General features: G+C 48.7%; 1 protein-coding gene across 3 annotated transcripts in view; it reads left to right on the top strand.

Annotated features, from left to right (window-relative positions):
- Nucleotides 1-15029, top strand: part of ARVCF (ARVCF delta catenin family member) — a 59373-nt gene that overhangs the window by 6898 nt on the left and 37446 nt on the right. For all 3 annotated transcript variants that reach the window (XM_084802426.1, XM_084802424.1, XM_084802425.1), the window contains exon 3: nt 9462-9560. In XM_084802426.1, the coding sequence (XP_084658552.1) occupies nt 9552-9560 (9 nt within the window). In that variant the 5' untranslated portion in view covers nt 9462-9551. The remainder of the gene's footprint in view (nt 1-9461; nt 9561-15029) is intronic.

Raw genomic sequence — 15029 nt, 5'->3', positions numbered from 1 at the left:
CACAGACCCAGGAGCACCAGGCTCCCGGATGCCCGGGTGTCCTCTGTGAGGTAGCCACAGACATAGGAGCACCAAGCTTCCGGATGCCCGGGGGTTCTCTGTGAGGTAGCCACAGACATAGGAGCACTAGGCTTCCGGATGCCCGGGGGTCCTCTGTGAGGTAGCCACAGACCCAGGAGCGCTAGGCTTCCGGATGCCCGAGGGTCCTCTGTGAGGTAGCCACAGACATAGCAGCACCAGGCTTCCGGATGCCGGGGGGGGGGGGGGGTCCTCTGTGAGGTAGCCACAGACCCAGGAGCACCAGGCTTCTGGATGCCCGGGTGTCCTCTGTGAGGTAGCCACAGACATAGGAGCACCAAGCTTCCGGATGCCCGGGGGTTCTCTGTGAGGTAGCCACAGACATAGGAGCACTAGGCTTCCGGATGCCCGAGGGTCCTCTGTGAGGTAGCCACATACATAGGAGCACCAGGCTTCCGGATGCCCGGGGGTCCTCTGTGAGGTAGCCACAGACATAGGAGCACCAGGCTTCTGGATGCCCGGGTCCTCTGTGAGGTAGCCACAGACATAGGAGCACCAGGCTTCCGGATGCATGAGGGTCCTCTGTGAGGTAGCCACAGACATAGGAGCACCAGGCTTCCGGATGCATGAGGGTCCTCTGTGAGGTAGCCACAGACCCAGGAGCACCAGGCTTCCGGATGCCCGGGTCCTCTGTGAGGTAGCCACAGACATAGGAGCACCAGGCTTCCAGATGCGGGCGGGGGGCGGGGGTCCTCTGTGAGGTAGCCACAGACCCAGGAGCACCAGGCTTCTGGATGCCCGGGTCCTCTGTGAGGTAGCCACAGACATAGGAGCACCAGGCTTCCGGATGCATGAGGGTCCTCTGTGAGGTAGCCACAGACCCAGGAGCACCAGGCTTCCGGATGCCCAGGGGTCCTCTGTGAAGGGGTATCAGGCACAGTGGATGTATAGGTTGGCCTGACTCCTCTTCACTTGTGACCTAGGACATTGGGTACAGGAAGCTGCTGGCTGGGCCAGCCATGTCTGTTGGTATGTGGAAGAGCCACTGTTTGGCCGCACACGTCAGTGCACAGTCCACTGAGCCACGCAGCAGCTTCTCAGGCTGTGTCCAGGGCTCACTGGGCCACAGTATCCTTGCCTTGGACCATGGCACTCTTTGTAGAACAGGTGACATCATCTGGACAACAGTGGAAAGAGGAACTGCAACCCTCTTACTATGTCCCCCCTGATTCTGGGGCTCAAATCCAGCATCTCATGTGGGCTAGGCAAACTCAGACCCTCTCTCCTTGCCATAGGCTGCGGCACGTAGGGAGGCCAGGCTAGCTGGAGCTCAGATGATGGCCCCAGTAACACTCACGGCCCACCTGAGGCTGCTCAACAGTGACGGCCGCTACTTGGCTGTGGTAATGGTAGATGTCAGCTGTAGGTGCCGCAGGAGAGAGAAAACTCACCAAGATGATAAGCCTTTACTTTCCAAAGGAGCAGAGGGCTTCAGCCTTCTTGGAAAAAAGACCAGCATCTACCATTACCTGGCACCCAACATCATAGAACAGGAGGAGAGGAATCCGGACTCACCAGGCTGGACACTGGGCATTGCAGTAGAGGAGTTCCCAGCTCTTTGAGGAAGTGAACAAGGGCAATTACAAATTTGGGGTTGTGAGGTGGCATTAGTGGGACTCCCTGAAGAGGGGAGAGCCTAAAGACATTGAGGGAGTGACACACCTCCATTCAAGGCCTGATAATAATGTACTCTTCACACAACTAAACCAGCCTGGTGTGCCCCACACAGGGTTCCCCTGAGGGCTTGATGGTTTTTTTAGCCCATAGTTCGAGTCTTTAAATATTAATGATACCAATTCTCCACTCATCTCTCTGCCTCCTGCACAGTTTTTTCTCAGCTTTTACATTTTTGTTCATGGCAGTGTTTGATGTTCGAAAACTGAATGTTTTTCCTTTTAAAAATTTTTTTTCGTTTATTTCGAGACAGGGTTTCTCTCTGTGTAACCTTGGCTGTCCTAGACTCATTTTGTAGACCAGGCTGGCCTCGAACTCACAGGGATCCGCCTGCCTCTGCCTCCCGAGTGCTGGCATTAAAGGCATGCGCCACCACCGCTCGGCTTATTTTTCCCTTTCTAAAGTTACTCTCTGTTGTCCTCTGCAGCACGCAGCTGGATAAATAGTGTCTCTTTTCTACTCAATACCTCTTCTTTAGGCTTTTACACTCAAGATTTAATCCACCCTGAATTTATTTTGATGTAAATGCAAAATGAAGGTTTAACTTTGCTTTTCCTGTTGCACATGGACTGTTTCTTCCCCAGTGTCATCTGTCGGTAAAAATGGGACGTGTTATACGTATCTGGCAAAGGAGACGCATCAGGCCAGGATAAGGCTCCTCCCTTGGACTGGAGAGGTGCTGTCTCCTGCTATTTTACCCAGTTCATTAAATCAGCTGCCTAACTTGTAGTAGTGGGAAACTGTTCACATTAAAAAGGTGTGGCGTGCGTATGTGTGTGGGGTGGGGTTGGGGGGCGTGTTGCTGTGTCTTCAAGTTTTCAGATTTGGTGCCACTAGTGATGCATTCAGTCCCTAGTTGGTGCTCATTGCTCTCACTGAAAAGGACCAAGAATTGGGCCAGGAAGAAGGCTCAACAGGTAGGAGTCCTTGCTGCTCAAGCGTGACGACCCTAGTTCACGGTTTTAAAAATCTTGGCATATTCCATGCTTGAGCCTGTAACCCCAGTAACTATGGAGGACAGAGACAACAAGATGACCAGCCTAGTCCATGGTCAGGGAGGGATCTGTCTCAGAGAACAAGGTAGGGAGCGACAGAGCAGGGCACAGTGTCCTCCAGCCTCCTTACACACTTACGTAGATGCACACACACACGTAGATTGGAGTTTGTCTTTTGAGACAGGGTCTCACTATGTATGTAGCCGTAGCTGGCCTAGAACTTGCTGTGCAGATCATACTGGCCTCAAATTCACAGAGCTCCACCTGCGTCTTCCCACTGAGTGCTGGGATTAAAGGCACGCACCACTTTGCCTAGCTTGCGTATGTGTTTTTATGGATACCCACGGTTCTCTGGATGTTCCCTTCCATGGTATCTCTGTGGGAATCCTGGAGCGGGGCCACCTGAGCAGACTGTGACACTTGTGGTACATGTGGAGACTGTTGATGGAACACAGGACCTGGTCCCCGTTGTAGTGGGGTCTGTTCCAGAAGCTCCTAAAGTACCCTGGGTCTCCTTGCAGGTGTCTGCTCTTAAAGTGACATGTACTAGCATCCACTGGTGACGTTGCTAGAGCTTCTGGGTCTGAAGAAGCCTGTAGTGGGGTGTATGAACTGTTCCGGTTTGTGTGGCTCTTCAGGTGACCTTGTCCAGTGGGGTGGCCACTGTCCTCATCCTCAGAGGTGATGGGCTCTGCAATCCTGCTAGTCCCAGGCTAGAGGCATTTCTAGGCTGGCCACTCAGCTAGTTCCAGATTGTGTCCCAGCCCCAGGGGTGAGTGTGCTCAGGTGGCCTGGCTGCCTCACAGGAACTTCGCCTACATGACTGGCTCTCTGCCTTTGCCAGGTGTGATGGCTGATGTTGGCTGTCAATTTGACTACATGTGGAATTAACCCCAAAATGGCTAGGCACAATGCTAGGAATTTTTTTTTCCTCTTAATTTGGTCATTTGAAGTGGAAAGATCCACTTCTAATCTGGATCTTTGACATGTGAAGGCACAGCTCTAATGCAGATCTTCTGTGAGGTGAGGGAGCCACCTCCGGTCTGGGCCACACCTTCTGCTGGAGCCTATGTGAGGACGGGGAAGGCGGAAGCACTGCTTTCTCCCCTTCTCACCAGCAAGCCCATTCCGTCACTGGCATTAGGAGCTACTTCTTGGGAATCTGGTGTATATGGAAGACATCACCTTGTAGACTGGCTGAAGAACTACTGGGTTTTGGGGCCTTCTGTTCACAGTCACCCAGTGTTGGACCAGCTGGACTCTAGACTGTAAGACATTCTAGTAAACCCCTCCATATATATATAATATTATATATATATATATATATATATATATATCCCATATGTATGACTCCCATATATAGTAAATAAATAATCTCAGCACTTGGGAGGCAAGGGCAGGCGATCTCTGTGAGTTCAAGGCCAGCCTGAACTCTACAAAGTGAGTCCAGGACAGCCAGGGCTACGAAAAGAAACTCTTGTCTCAAAACACCAGGAAATAAATAAATAAAACAAATAAGTCTCTCTATATAGATCTATCTCTCTATAAATATATAGCTATAAGTAGAGAGGGAGATGGTACTGATTCGCTCTGTAAGTTCTGTTACTCTAGAGAACTCGGATTAATACAGCAGGTATGCTGGTTGACTTAACACGACCTAAAATCACGTGGGAAGAGATGGTTAATGAGGGACTGTCTACATTAGATGAGCCTGTGTGTATGTCTGTGGGGGTTTGTCATTTTCGGTTTTGGTTTGGCTTTTCGAGACAGGGTCTCTCTGTGTAGCCTTGGCTGTCCTGGACTCGCTTTGCAGCCCAGGCTGGCCTCGCTTCGCCCGGCTGCAGGGTTGTCTTAATTGAGTGGGAAGATCCATTCTGTAGGCAGGGCGGGCGCCCTGAGCTGCACGAGTGCAGAGGTGGAGCCGCCGATGAAGCAGGCGAGGGACTGTGCGCACTTCATTTGACCGGCTGCTTCAAGGACCTGCTGCTTTGCCTGCTCTGCAGTAAGGGACCATAACCTGGAGTTGTGACCTAAGATAAACACTTTCTGGTGCTCGCCTTTAATCCCGTCACTCGGGAGGCAGAGGAGGTGGGTCGCTGTGAGTTCGAGGCCAGCGTGGTCTTCAAAGCGAGTCTAGGACAGCCTAGGCTACACAGAGAAACCCTGTCTCGAGAAGAAAAAAAAAAAGATAAACACTTTCTGCCCTATAATGCCTATTTTGTGTGCACATAAGGCAAAGTCTCTCCTGCTCAGAGTGACTTACAGTGGCATGGTATGCTGTGAATCCCACCCTTCAAGGCCTGTAGTACCTAGGCTATTCACAAAGGTCCTGACTATGTTTGGGCAGGGGTCTCTGCTGAGTAGTCTCACCAGCTGCCTTGGGACAGCTGCTTGGGTACCTATCCCCACCCTGTGTTTATCTAGGCCCAGCCGCTTTGTCATCTTCCTCCCTGCTGGGAGACTGTCTTTGGAGATCTGCCTAGGAAGCCTCCTCACAGAGCTGGGTGAGGGCCTCAGATGCCTCCAGGCCTGGGTGTACCTGTTCCAGCCTGGTCCTCAGCTGGGGAGTCTAGGAGTTACCATTACAGCCCAAGTCCTAGGCTTTTCCAGTCAGCACCGCTGTGGAGGAGCTAGCTACCCATGTCAGGGTGCGGAGGAAGAAGGATGCAGGCAGAGTTGGGGGGTTCTGTGGTACCTCTGGATGTTTGCAAGTGGCCTGCTAAGTTTCTTGAATATGCCAGATTCAACTTTTGAGCCACCTCTTTCCCTGAAGTTCTTCCTAGGTGGCACAGGCTCCTGAGCTCTCTTGCTGAGCTCTGCCCGATGGTGAGGCTACAGGGATGCTCCAGCTGAGCCTCCCCGGGGCCTTTACCTTGTGCCCTAGAGGGAGGTGCTGGGCACCTCCAGGCTCACTCTGGATGACCAGGTTCTAGGCTGCTCTGTGGAGAGTGGCTGTGAATATACAGATGGGGAAACTGAGAGCTAGGCCATGTGGAGTCTGGGATGGCACAGGTGTACGGCTGTCAGGCTTACGTCGCAAAGCAGTATCCTACACCAAACCTGGAGTCAAGGCTACAACTTCAGGGTGGCACAGATGGGACATGCCTCCCAAATCTGGCAGGGCAAGGCCCCGCTGGATATACCCAAGAAGGCATGACACAGCAGAGGCCAATGAGATGCCAGCAACTCCCTTTGTGCCCTAAATGTAAAAAAACAAATAGGTCAGGGCTGGGTGTGGTGGCGCACGCCTTTAATCCCAGCACTCGGGAGGCAGAACCAGGTGGATCGCTGTGAGTTCGAGGCCAGCCTGGTCTACAAAGTGAGTCTAGGACAGCCAAGGCTACACAGAGAGACCCCGAAGGGGAGATAAACCTGTTTCTGTTTTGATACCAAGCGTGGGACAGAGAAGAGGGCAGGATGTTTACCACTTAGATGTAAGAAAGCAGGATGTTTTTCCACATAGAAGTCGAACTATTTGGTGGGAGCCTGGTGCAAAACACCCTTGAGCAGACTGAGAGGATATATATATATATATATATATATATATATATGAGCCCAAAACAGGCGAGGAGGCTTTTGGTTGGGACTTGGTTTTTGGCTGCTCATCCCTGCACTTCAAGAGGCTCCTAAAGAGAACCGCTCCAGGGAAAGCTTCAAGGCTCTGGACTCCAGCTGAGGCTTGAGGTTCCAGCTGCTGCTCCTGGTTCCAGCAGCAGCTTTGGTGGAATTGCTGGTCTGCTGAAGCCCTGCTGACTGTGCCAGGGACTGGCATCCTTAAGGTTTCATTATAGTGTTCTTTAATATCCTTTGCTGGGCTGGAGAGATGGCTCAGCAGTTAAGGGCACTGACTACTCTTCCAGAGGTCAAGAGTTCAATTCCCAGCAACCATATGGTGGCTCACAACCATCTATAATGTGATCTGATGCATACTGTTTACATAATAAATAAATCTTTTAAAAAAAATATGTCCTTTTCTGATTGGGTTAGTCGGGTTATTAGGGAGGTAGGCTCGTTTAATAAGTTCATAATAAAATATAATAGATGAGAAAATTGGGCCTACAAGACCCTGTCTTAAAAAAACAAACAAAAAAGTCAGTATCTGCTTGTTTATAGAAAATGTAGAAAAAGAAAAGAAACCATGCTTGTCCTTGTACAACCATTGCCCTTCACCTGTGAGTCCCACAGACTAGCACCACTGACCTCCCCCTTGGGAGTTTTTCTTTTCTTTTATTATGTATATAGAATTCTACCTGCATGTACACTTGCACACCAGAAGAGGGCACCAGATCTCATTATAGATGGTTGTGAGCCACCATGTGGTTGCTGGGAATTGAACTCAGGACCTTTGGAAGAGCAGTCAGTGCTCTTAACCTCTGAGTCATCTCTCCAATCCCCCTTGTGAGTTTTCACAGACTGTTTTGTTGCTGTGCTAAGGGGGAGACCTGCTCTCCCATTTGCCCTACAAGTGTGCTGTGGATTTTGGTCTACTCTCCTGTGTCCTCTCATTGGTCTCTCTCGTCCACCTCACCTACCTCCTGAGGGCCTGGCTCCTCCCCTTGCAGCCTTGCATGTTGCCCAGGTGCTTGGAAACATGCTTTCTCCTGTGGTGCAAACTGTTTGCAGATCTCTGCCAAATCAGGGCTACTATGAAATGTGCCTCATGCACCCAGAGCCTCTTTTTTCTTTTTTTCTTTCTTTCTTTTTCTTTTTTCCTTTTGAGCCTCTTTTCTATATTAGAACAACTTAGACTTGACCTCCTAGCAGAACAGAATATATATGTGTGCTGGGTACAGACTTGAGTGAGGAAGATCAGCCTGTGGGAGGGCCCTGTCACCCTTGACCTCACCTGTCCAGTTCTGTTCTCTCACACCCTCCTGCCCTTTGCTGATGGCCTTATTTCCTAGAAGTAACCATCCATGCTCTGGGAAGTGTCTCCATTATTACCTGCAGTGGGTGTGTGCGTGGGTGGTGGGGAGTTGGGGGTGGGGTGGGGTGGGGGATAGCAGGGGGTGGGGTGGGGTAGGGTGGTGGTTTGCTCTCAGGCCAGGAAGCTTCTGCCCTGGGCCTGGCTCACCACCACCACCACTTTAGCAAGTATTTATGTCTTAGCCCCTACCCCACCACATGACTCCCCCATTATCTTCAAAATAAAAGCTCCCCTCCACAAACCAGTTCTTTAGATCATCTCCCCTCATCCACATATGCCCTTCTCTGCTCTGCAGCCTGCTTGGGTGAGATAGGCCTGGCCTCCTAAGTACCTTAAGTGTGTAGCTAGCTCTCTGATCCTAAGGCAGGGCAGTCTCAGGCAGTCCTAGGCAGTCTCCCAGCCCCACCCCCACCCCCACCCCCCACCCCCCAGGCTAGGGAGCTGTGCTGCTTAGGCCACCTCTCCAGCTGCGTGTCTTTGCTTCCTCGTGAGGCAGGCACACCTGGGACCGCAGCTCAGCTCTGGTTTATAATCCAGTGAAGGCCAATGGGATCTTATCTTCCCCAGTTTGACCTTTCTTAATGAGGTGGTGAGGGAAGGAAAGGTTAGGGGTCTTTTTTTGTTTTGTTTTTAAATCTTGGCCCAAGCAGAGGTGGTGGAGGCACAAAATATCTAGGTCTTTCTTCAATTCTGTCCTCTCTGGATCACATATTTCAGATGTCTTCGCTGTGGAATGCAAAAGATAGCCTAGGTGGTTTTTTTGTTTTATTTTGTTTTTTGTTTTTTGTTTTTTTTACTGGTGGTGTTTTGGGGCAGGGTCTTTCTATATAGCCCTGGCTATCCTGGAATTTGCTATATAGACCAGGCTAGCCTCAAACTCACAGAGACCTGCCTGCCTCACCTTCTGAGTAAGAGAATAAAGGTGTGCTCCACCAAATCTGGCTTTAATCTTTTTTCTTTTTAAATTTTTATTTATTTTACATCCCGACTACAGTCTCTCTTTCCTCCTTTTCCTTCCAATTTCCGCCTCCCTGCAACCCAGCTCCCCACTCCATGTCAGAGAAGGGCCAGCCTGGATGGATATCAACCAGCCATGGCACATCAAGCTGCAGTAAGACTAGGTAGCTCTTCTTTTACTAAGGCTAGATTAGGCCGCCCAGTAGGGGAAAGGGTCTCAAAGGCAGGCAGCAGAGCCGCAGACAGCCCTGCCCCCACTGTTAGGAGTCGCACGAGGAGACGGTAACATGTGTACGGACAGCATAGGTCAGGGCCACGCAGACTCCTAGTTGATGGATCAGTCTCTGTGAGCCTCTCTGGGCTCTGGTTGGTTGACTCTATGGTTTTCTTGTGGTGTCCTTGACATCTCTGGCTCCTACAACCTTTCTTTCCCCTCTTTCACAGGACTCGCCAAGCTCCACCTAATGTTTGGCTGCGGGTGGGGTGGGGGGGGCGGGGCTCTGCATCTGTTTCCATCAGTTGCTGAGTGAAGCCTCTCTGATGACAGGTGGGCTAGGTGCCAGTCTATGAATATAGCAGAATATCATTAAGAATCATTTCATTACTTTTTTTTTCTCTCCTTTTTTGAGACAGGGTTTCTCTGTGTTAGCCTTGGTTGTCCTGGACTCGCTTTGTAGACCAGGCTGGCCTTGAACTCACAGGGATCCCCCTGTCTCTGCCTCCTGAGCGCTGGGATTAAAGGCATGTGCCACCATGCCTGGCTCAGCTTGATCATTTCTGACATTACCTGAGGAGAGTCTTTAAATAAGTATATTTACCTTGTTCTGCAGTCACCTCCAAGCAGAAGCTACGAGCAGTGAGATCCCACTTCCTCCCTCCTGACCCAGAGCGCTATCTTTCCGTTCTCTTGAATACTCCAGATGCCTCATGTAAGTGGAATTACTTAGTATTTGTCTCTGTAGCATTCAGTTCTCATGATGTGTTCAGGACTCATCTGTAGGAGCTGTAGAGATTGCTCACAGATTGACACTGTGGCCTGCTCTTGCAGAGGACCTGAGTTCTGTTCCCAGCACCCATGTCAGGTGGCTAGCAACCACATAACCCTCCAGCCCCAGGGCATCTGATGCCTCTCCTAGACTCTGTAAACACCTGCACTCAAATGTGCACATACCACAAACAACACACATGTTAAAATAAGTCTTAAAACAAAGATGCCCGTAGTCAGGCATGGTGGTTCAATCCCAGCATTTAGGAGGCTGAGGCAGGCAGTTGCTGCAAGTTCCAGGCTAGCCTGGCTACCGAGTAAGACCTTTCGTTGTAGAAGATATTAGATATTAATGTTTACTATTAATCCATAGATATGATTATTTTGGCAGTTAATTATTTAAGCTGCTATCATATCAATAAAAAACACAGACACCTGTTAGATTTGTAATATGCCTGTTCACTGGAGCTGGGCAGAGACTATCTCGCTAAGTTACCTTTCACCTCCCAGCCCTACGTCCCATGCCAACTGCTCTAGTAATTACTAGCTGGGCTACTTCCCACCCAATATCTCATAAATACTTGCACGTGTTTCTCATCTGTGCCGCTTTCCTCCATCACTAATCTGCAGAGCAGGCTCGTCCCAGCCACGAGCTTATTTGTTCACACTAACCCATGGCGTGTCTGCCTCTTCTATCTCCGTCCTATGATCCTGTCCTCCAAGTCTGGAAACCTTAGCTCCGCCTACCTCACTTCTGCCCTGCTTAGGTGTGTAGACAACTTTCTTTAGCCAACCAGGGATAATTTTGGATGCAGGATCACACAGCATTATTTTGGGTGCATGAGTGTCTGTTCGTAAAAGACAGCAAGCTGACCTCAGGGAGCAAAATAATTAACATTAGAATACATAGCACCAGACCAACCCTCAACAACCCTTCTCAGAAATAGGAACAAAAACCTGTGTGTCAGGGTTTCCTTCCTTTTGTTTTCTTTTGTAGATAGATATATGGCACCTATACCCAACCCTCCTGAATGCTGAGCCTGCAGGCCTGAGCCACCATGCCTTGCTTTCTTTTTTTGTAAAACCAAATAATACTATGTAGTACATACATTTATTCCTCCACTAGTGTATATTTGGATTGCTTCCTTCTCTTGGCAGTTACAAATAGTACTTCTGTAAATGTGAGTCGGTGTCCAGTGTGTCTTCCTAAGCTGCTTTCAGTTCTGCGTAAGTTGGTCACTTTCCTGTCACTTTGATGATGCCATGACCAGCAACTTACAAGTGGAAGAGTTAATTTCAGCTTAGGATTCTAGAAGGAAAGTGGCCAGGAGCCTGGCAGCAGGAGCAGGAAGCTGAGAAATCACATCTCTGTCCACAAAAAGGAAGCAGAGGGTGAATCGGAAGTGGTATTTATTTATTTATTTATTATGTATATAGTGCTCTGCCTACACACCTGCACACCAGAAGAGGGCATTAGATCACATTACAGATGGCTGTGAGCCACCATGTGGTTGCTGGGAATTGAACTCGGGACCTCTGGAAGAGCAGTCAGTGCTCTTAACCTCTGAGCCATCTCTCCAGCCCTGAAACTCTTTTATTAGAACCTTTATACCTGCAGTGGCTGCAGCATTTAACAGTGCACAGGATTCCAATTTGTCCAGATCTTGCCAGCACTCCCCCCTACCCCCCCAACAGGGTTTCTTTTTTGTTGTTGTTTTTTGTTTTTTGAGACAGAGTTTCTCTGTGTAGCCTTGGCTGTCCTGGACTTGCTTTGTAGACCAGCCTGGCCTCGAACTCACAGCAATCCGCCTGCCTCTGCCTCCCAAGTGCTGGGCTTAAAGGCATGTGCCACCACACCCGGCTTAAACAGGGTTTCTTATATGTGTAGCCTTGGCTGTTCTGGACTCCCTTTGTAGACCAGGCTGGCCTTGAACTCACAGAGATCCACCTACCTCTGCCTCCCAAGTGCTGGGATTAAAGGCATGTGCCACTACTCCTGGCTACACAGATGTTTTTAATTATTTATTTGGTTGGTTTATTGGTTTGTTGCTATGGATTGAAGCCAGGGCCTTGCTTACACAAAAACAAATGCTCTACCCTTGTTTTTACCTGCAGCCCAACGTTTTTAATGCTGAACTCAACCATTTATTATTTCATTGCCGGTTACTTCCACATATTATCTAGAAATGCCAAACCCAGTGTCATGAAATTTTTCTTCTAGGCCTTACAGTGTCAAGTGTTCCTTTTATGTAGGTTTCTGATGGTTGGAGGCACTGGACACACACAGTGTAAGATGAGGCTCCAGCTTTGTATCATGTCTGGCTTCCCCAGCCCTACGTGTAGAGAAGACTGTCTCCTCCTGAGTGACCTTGTTAGCCCTGTACAGATGAGCGCTGCTTCCCAAGCTCTGTGTCCTGTGCCTCTGAACAGCGTGTATGTCTGTGTCTATGTTGTGACTTCATAGTTTTGATTCTGTCACTTTGTTTGTTTGAGACAGGGTCTCACTATGTAGTCCTAGCTGGCCTTGACCTCAGAGATCCTCCTGCCCCTGCCTCCCTAGTACTGGGATAAAAGGCGTGTACCATCATGCCCGGTTTGTAAAACCGTTAGAAGTCATAAATATGAGCCTTCCAGCTTTGTTCTTTTTCAAGACTGTTTTGGGTCTTTGGGCTTCTCTGAGATGCTGGTGACTTTTTTGATACATGTCACTGAGATTTTTTATTTGAAATATATTAAATGCTTTGCTGTAGTGTCATCATAAGTAGTAAAGTCTTTTAGGGCTGGCAAGATGGCTAACTTTAGGGTAAAGACTCCTGCCTGATGACCCGAGAGCAACCCCCTCAGGCCCATATGGTAGAAGGAAAGAATCAGCTCCCCCAAGTTGTCCTCTGACTGCCACACATGTGTCATTTGTATTTATGTCTTTTGTAGTTCAGTGTACACATCTTCATTTGCTGCTGCTGCTGCTGCTATTTTTGAGACAAGGTCTTGTACGCTAGGCTGGTCTGGTACTTAATGTATAGCTAAGGATGACTCTGAACTGATCTTTCTGCCTCCACTTGGAGGGTTGGAATTACAAGCATGTCCCACCATGGCTGGTTCATTGAACCCAGGACTGTTTGCATGCTAGGCAGACATTCTGCCAAGTGGACATCCTTGCCTGGCATCCCTGGGTTTTTATTCTTATTATCTTTAGTGCTATTTCAAATGGCAAATGTTATGCGCATTGTGCTGTCGATCAAATCCAAGGTTTTATGTATGCGAGACAATCACTCTACTGCTAAATTACATTCCCGGCGCTTAGTTTTTTGTTTGGTTGTTTGGTTTTTTGAGATAGGGTTTCACTTTGTTACTCAGGCTAGCCTTGAACTCACCATGTAGCCATGCTGGCTTTGAGTTTATGATACATTTGTCACAACCTCCCTTGGGATTACCGGCTGTGCTATCATCTGGTCGTAATGGGATGGATTGTTATCTTTTCTGTCTGGATTCTTTGTTATTTGTGTGCAAAAACCGAAACTGCTTTCTGTGTGTTGATTTATATATGATGCCTTTGCTGATTTTGTTTTTAGCGCTAATTTGTTTTTATGTATATAGAGTCTTTAGGAGTGGCTTTTATTTTCAATTTTTTGTTTTGGGATGGGGTCTCACTGTGTAGTTCTTGTTCTCCTGTAAATCACTCTAGACCAGGCTGACCTTGAACTCGCATAGATCTGCCTTCCTCTGCCTCCTGAGTGCTGGGATTAAAGGTGTGGCACCACGCCCAGCCTTGTTCTCGTTTTTTTTGTCTAGCTGCTTTCTGTAGGAGCTCTACCCCTGTGCTGAGTGTTTCTGTAGGCGCTGTACCACCCTGTGCTGAGGGGAATGAGGAAAAGGATCCTTTCTGCTTTGTTTTCAGGAGCCCAGGCTAGTCTCAAACTTGCAGCACTCTCCCTGTCTCAGCTTTCCAAGCACTAGGATTACAGGCGTGTACCATTTGATTTTAGGGGGAAAGCTTTCTTTTTTTACTGGCCAGGCGAGGTGGCACACGCCTTTAATCCCAGCACCCAGGAGGCAGAGGCAGGCCGATCCCTGTGAGTTCAAGGCCAGCCTGGTTTACAAAGTGAGTCCAGGACAGCCAGGGCTGTTACAGAGAAACCCTGTCTGTCTGGAAAAACCAGAAAAAGAAAAGTATTTTTACTGTGTGCCTTCCATATATAGGCTTTGCTATGTTAAATAGTTTACTCCTCTGCCTAGTTTGAATGTTTCTATCACAAAAGGATACTAAGTTTTGTTAATTTTTCTGTATTCATTTACATGGTTTTGTCCCTTAATTAATCCAGTAATGTGATATGTTGATTATTGTTATTTTAGTGTGAAGGTCTGAATAGAGTGACTCTTGTATGTTGAGCCATCCCTGACGTCCAGGAATAGATGCTGCATGGTTAGAGGTTTCAAGCCTTATGTGTTGCTGAATTGAGAGCATTTTGCTTCAGGACTCACTGGGGATGTGGACCTGCAGTGTCCTTCTTTCCTAAAAGCATCTTGGTCTGAGTTTCCTCTCAGGATAGCACCACATCATGGACTAATGAGTTTGTTTTTTGGGAAGAGTTGGAGGGAGATTAGTGTTAGTGTCTGAGTGTTTAAATGAAGCCATCTGGCCCTGGAGTTTTTGTTACTTGCTCTTTGGTCACTGATTGGCTCCTTCCTGGTTAACAGGTCCTCAGTATTTCCTCTTATCTCCAGTCTTTGCAACCTGTGGTTGACCATGGTTCAGAAATACTGAATGGAAAATTCTAGAAAGAATTCATCTCATGTCATAGCCATTGTATGATTTATATTATCACAAGGAAGGTGAACGTGGTGCAGTCTTACAAGTTGTCCTCCGGCCTCCAAGTGTGCCATAACAGGGAGGCAGGAATGGGGGTTCCCCATCGTAGAGGAGCGGCCAACAGCAAATGGGCTTCCAGGAGCCAAAAAAATGATGCAAGAAATGTCAGGCTGAACCCGAAAACCAGACAAGTCAGTTTTCATGCCTCCCCTGCGGCGTCTGTTTCCTCTACACCTGTCCCATGTCTGTTTGCCAGGCCAGCTCAGCACTGCTCTGTTCTTGCCCTGTGTTGCTTTATCGTATGTATCTGGAACATGGCAAACACTTCCACTGAAAGAGGAAAGGTGACCTGAATAGTAACAACAAAAGTCAGCTGTCAGCCTGCCTCCTAAAGTGCAGGTTCTAAAACATAGCACAGATGACATGCATTGCCAAGCCAGTGCCTCCTCCGAGATGGCCAATCCCACGTTCTTCAGGGATGGCTCCCCGTGAGGTGGCTTAAATGAAATTCCAGACAGATAATGATAGTAAATACATTCAAAGAGCTGGGCGTGGTCCTACATACCTTTGGTTCCAGCACTTGGGAAGCAGAGGGAGACAGAT

The sequence above is a fragment of the Acomys minous genome (assembly GCF_964271855.1).
Source record: "Acomys minous genome assembly, chromosome: 11".
Classification (NCBI taxonomy): domain Eukaryota; kingdom Metazoa; phylum Chordata; class Mammalia; order Rodentia; family Muridae; genus Acomys; species Acomys minous.
Note: the sequence above shows the minus strand (reverse complement) of the source record. Positions and strands in the feature narration are given on the sequence as shown.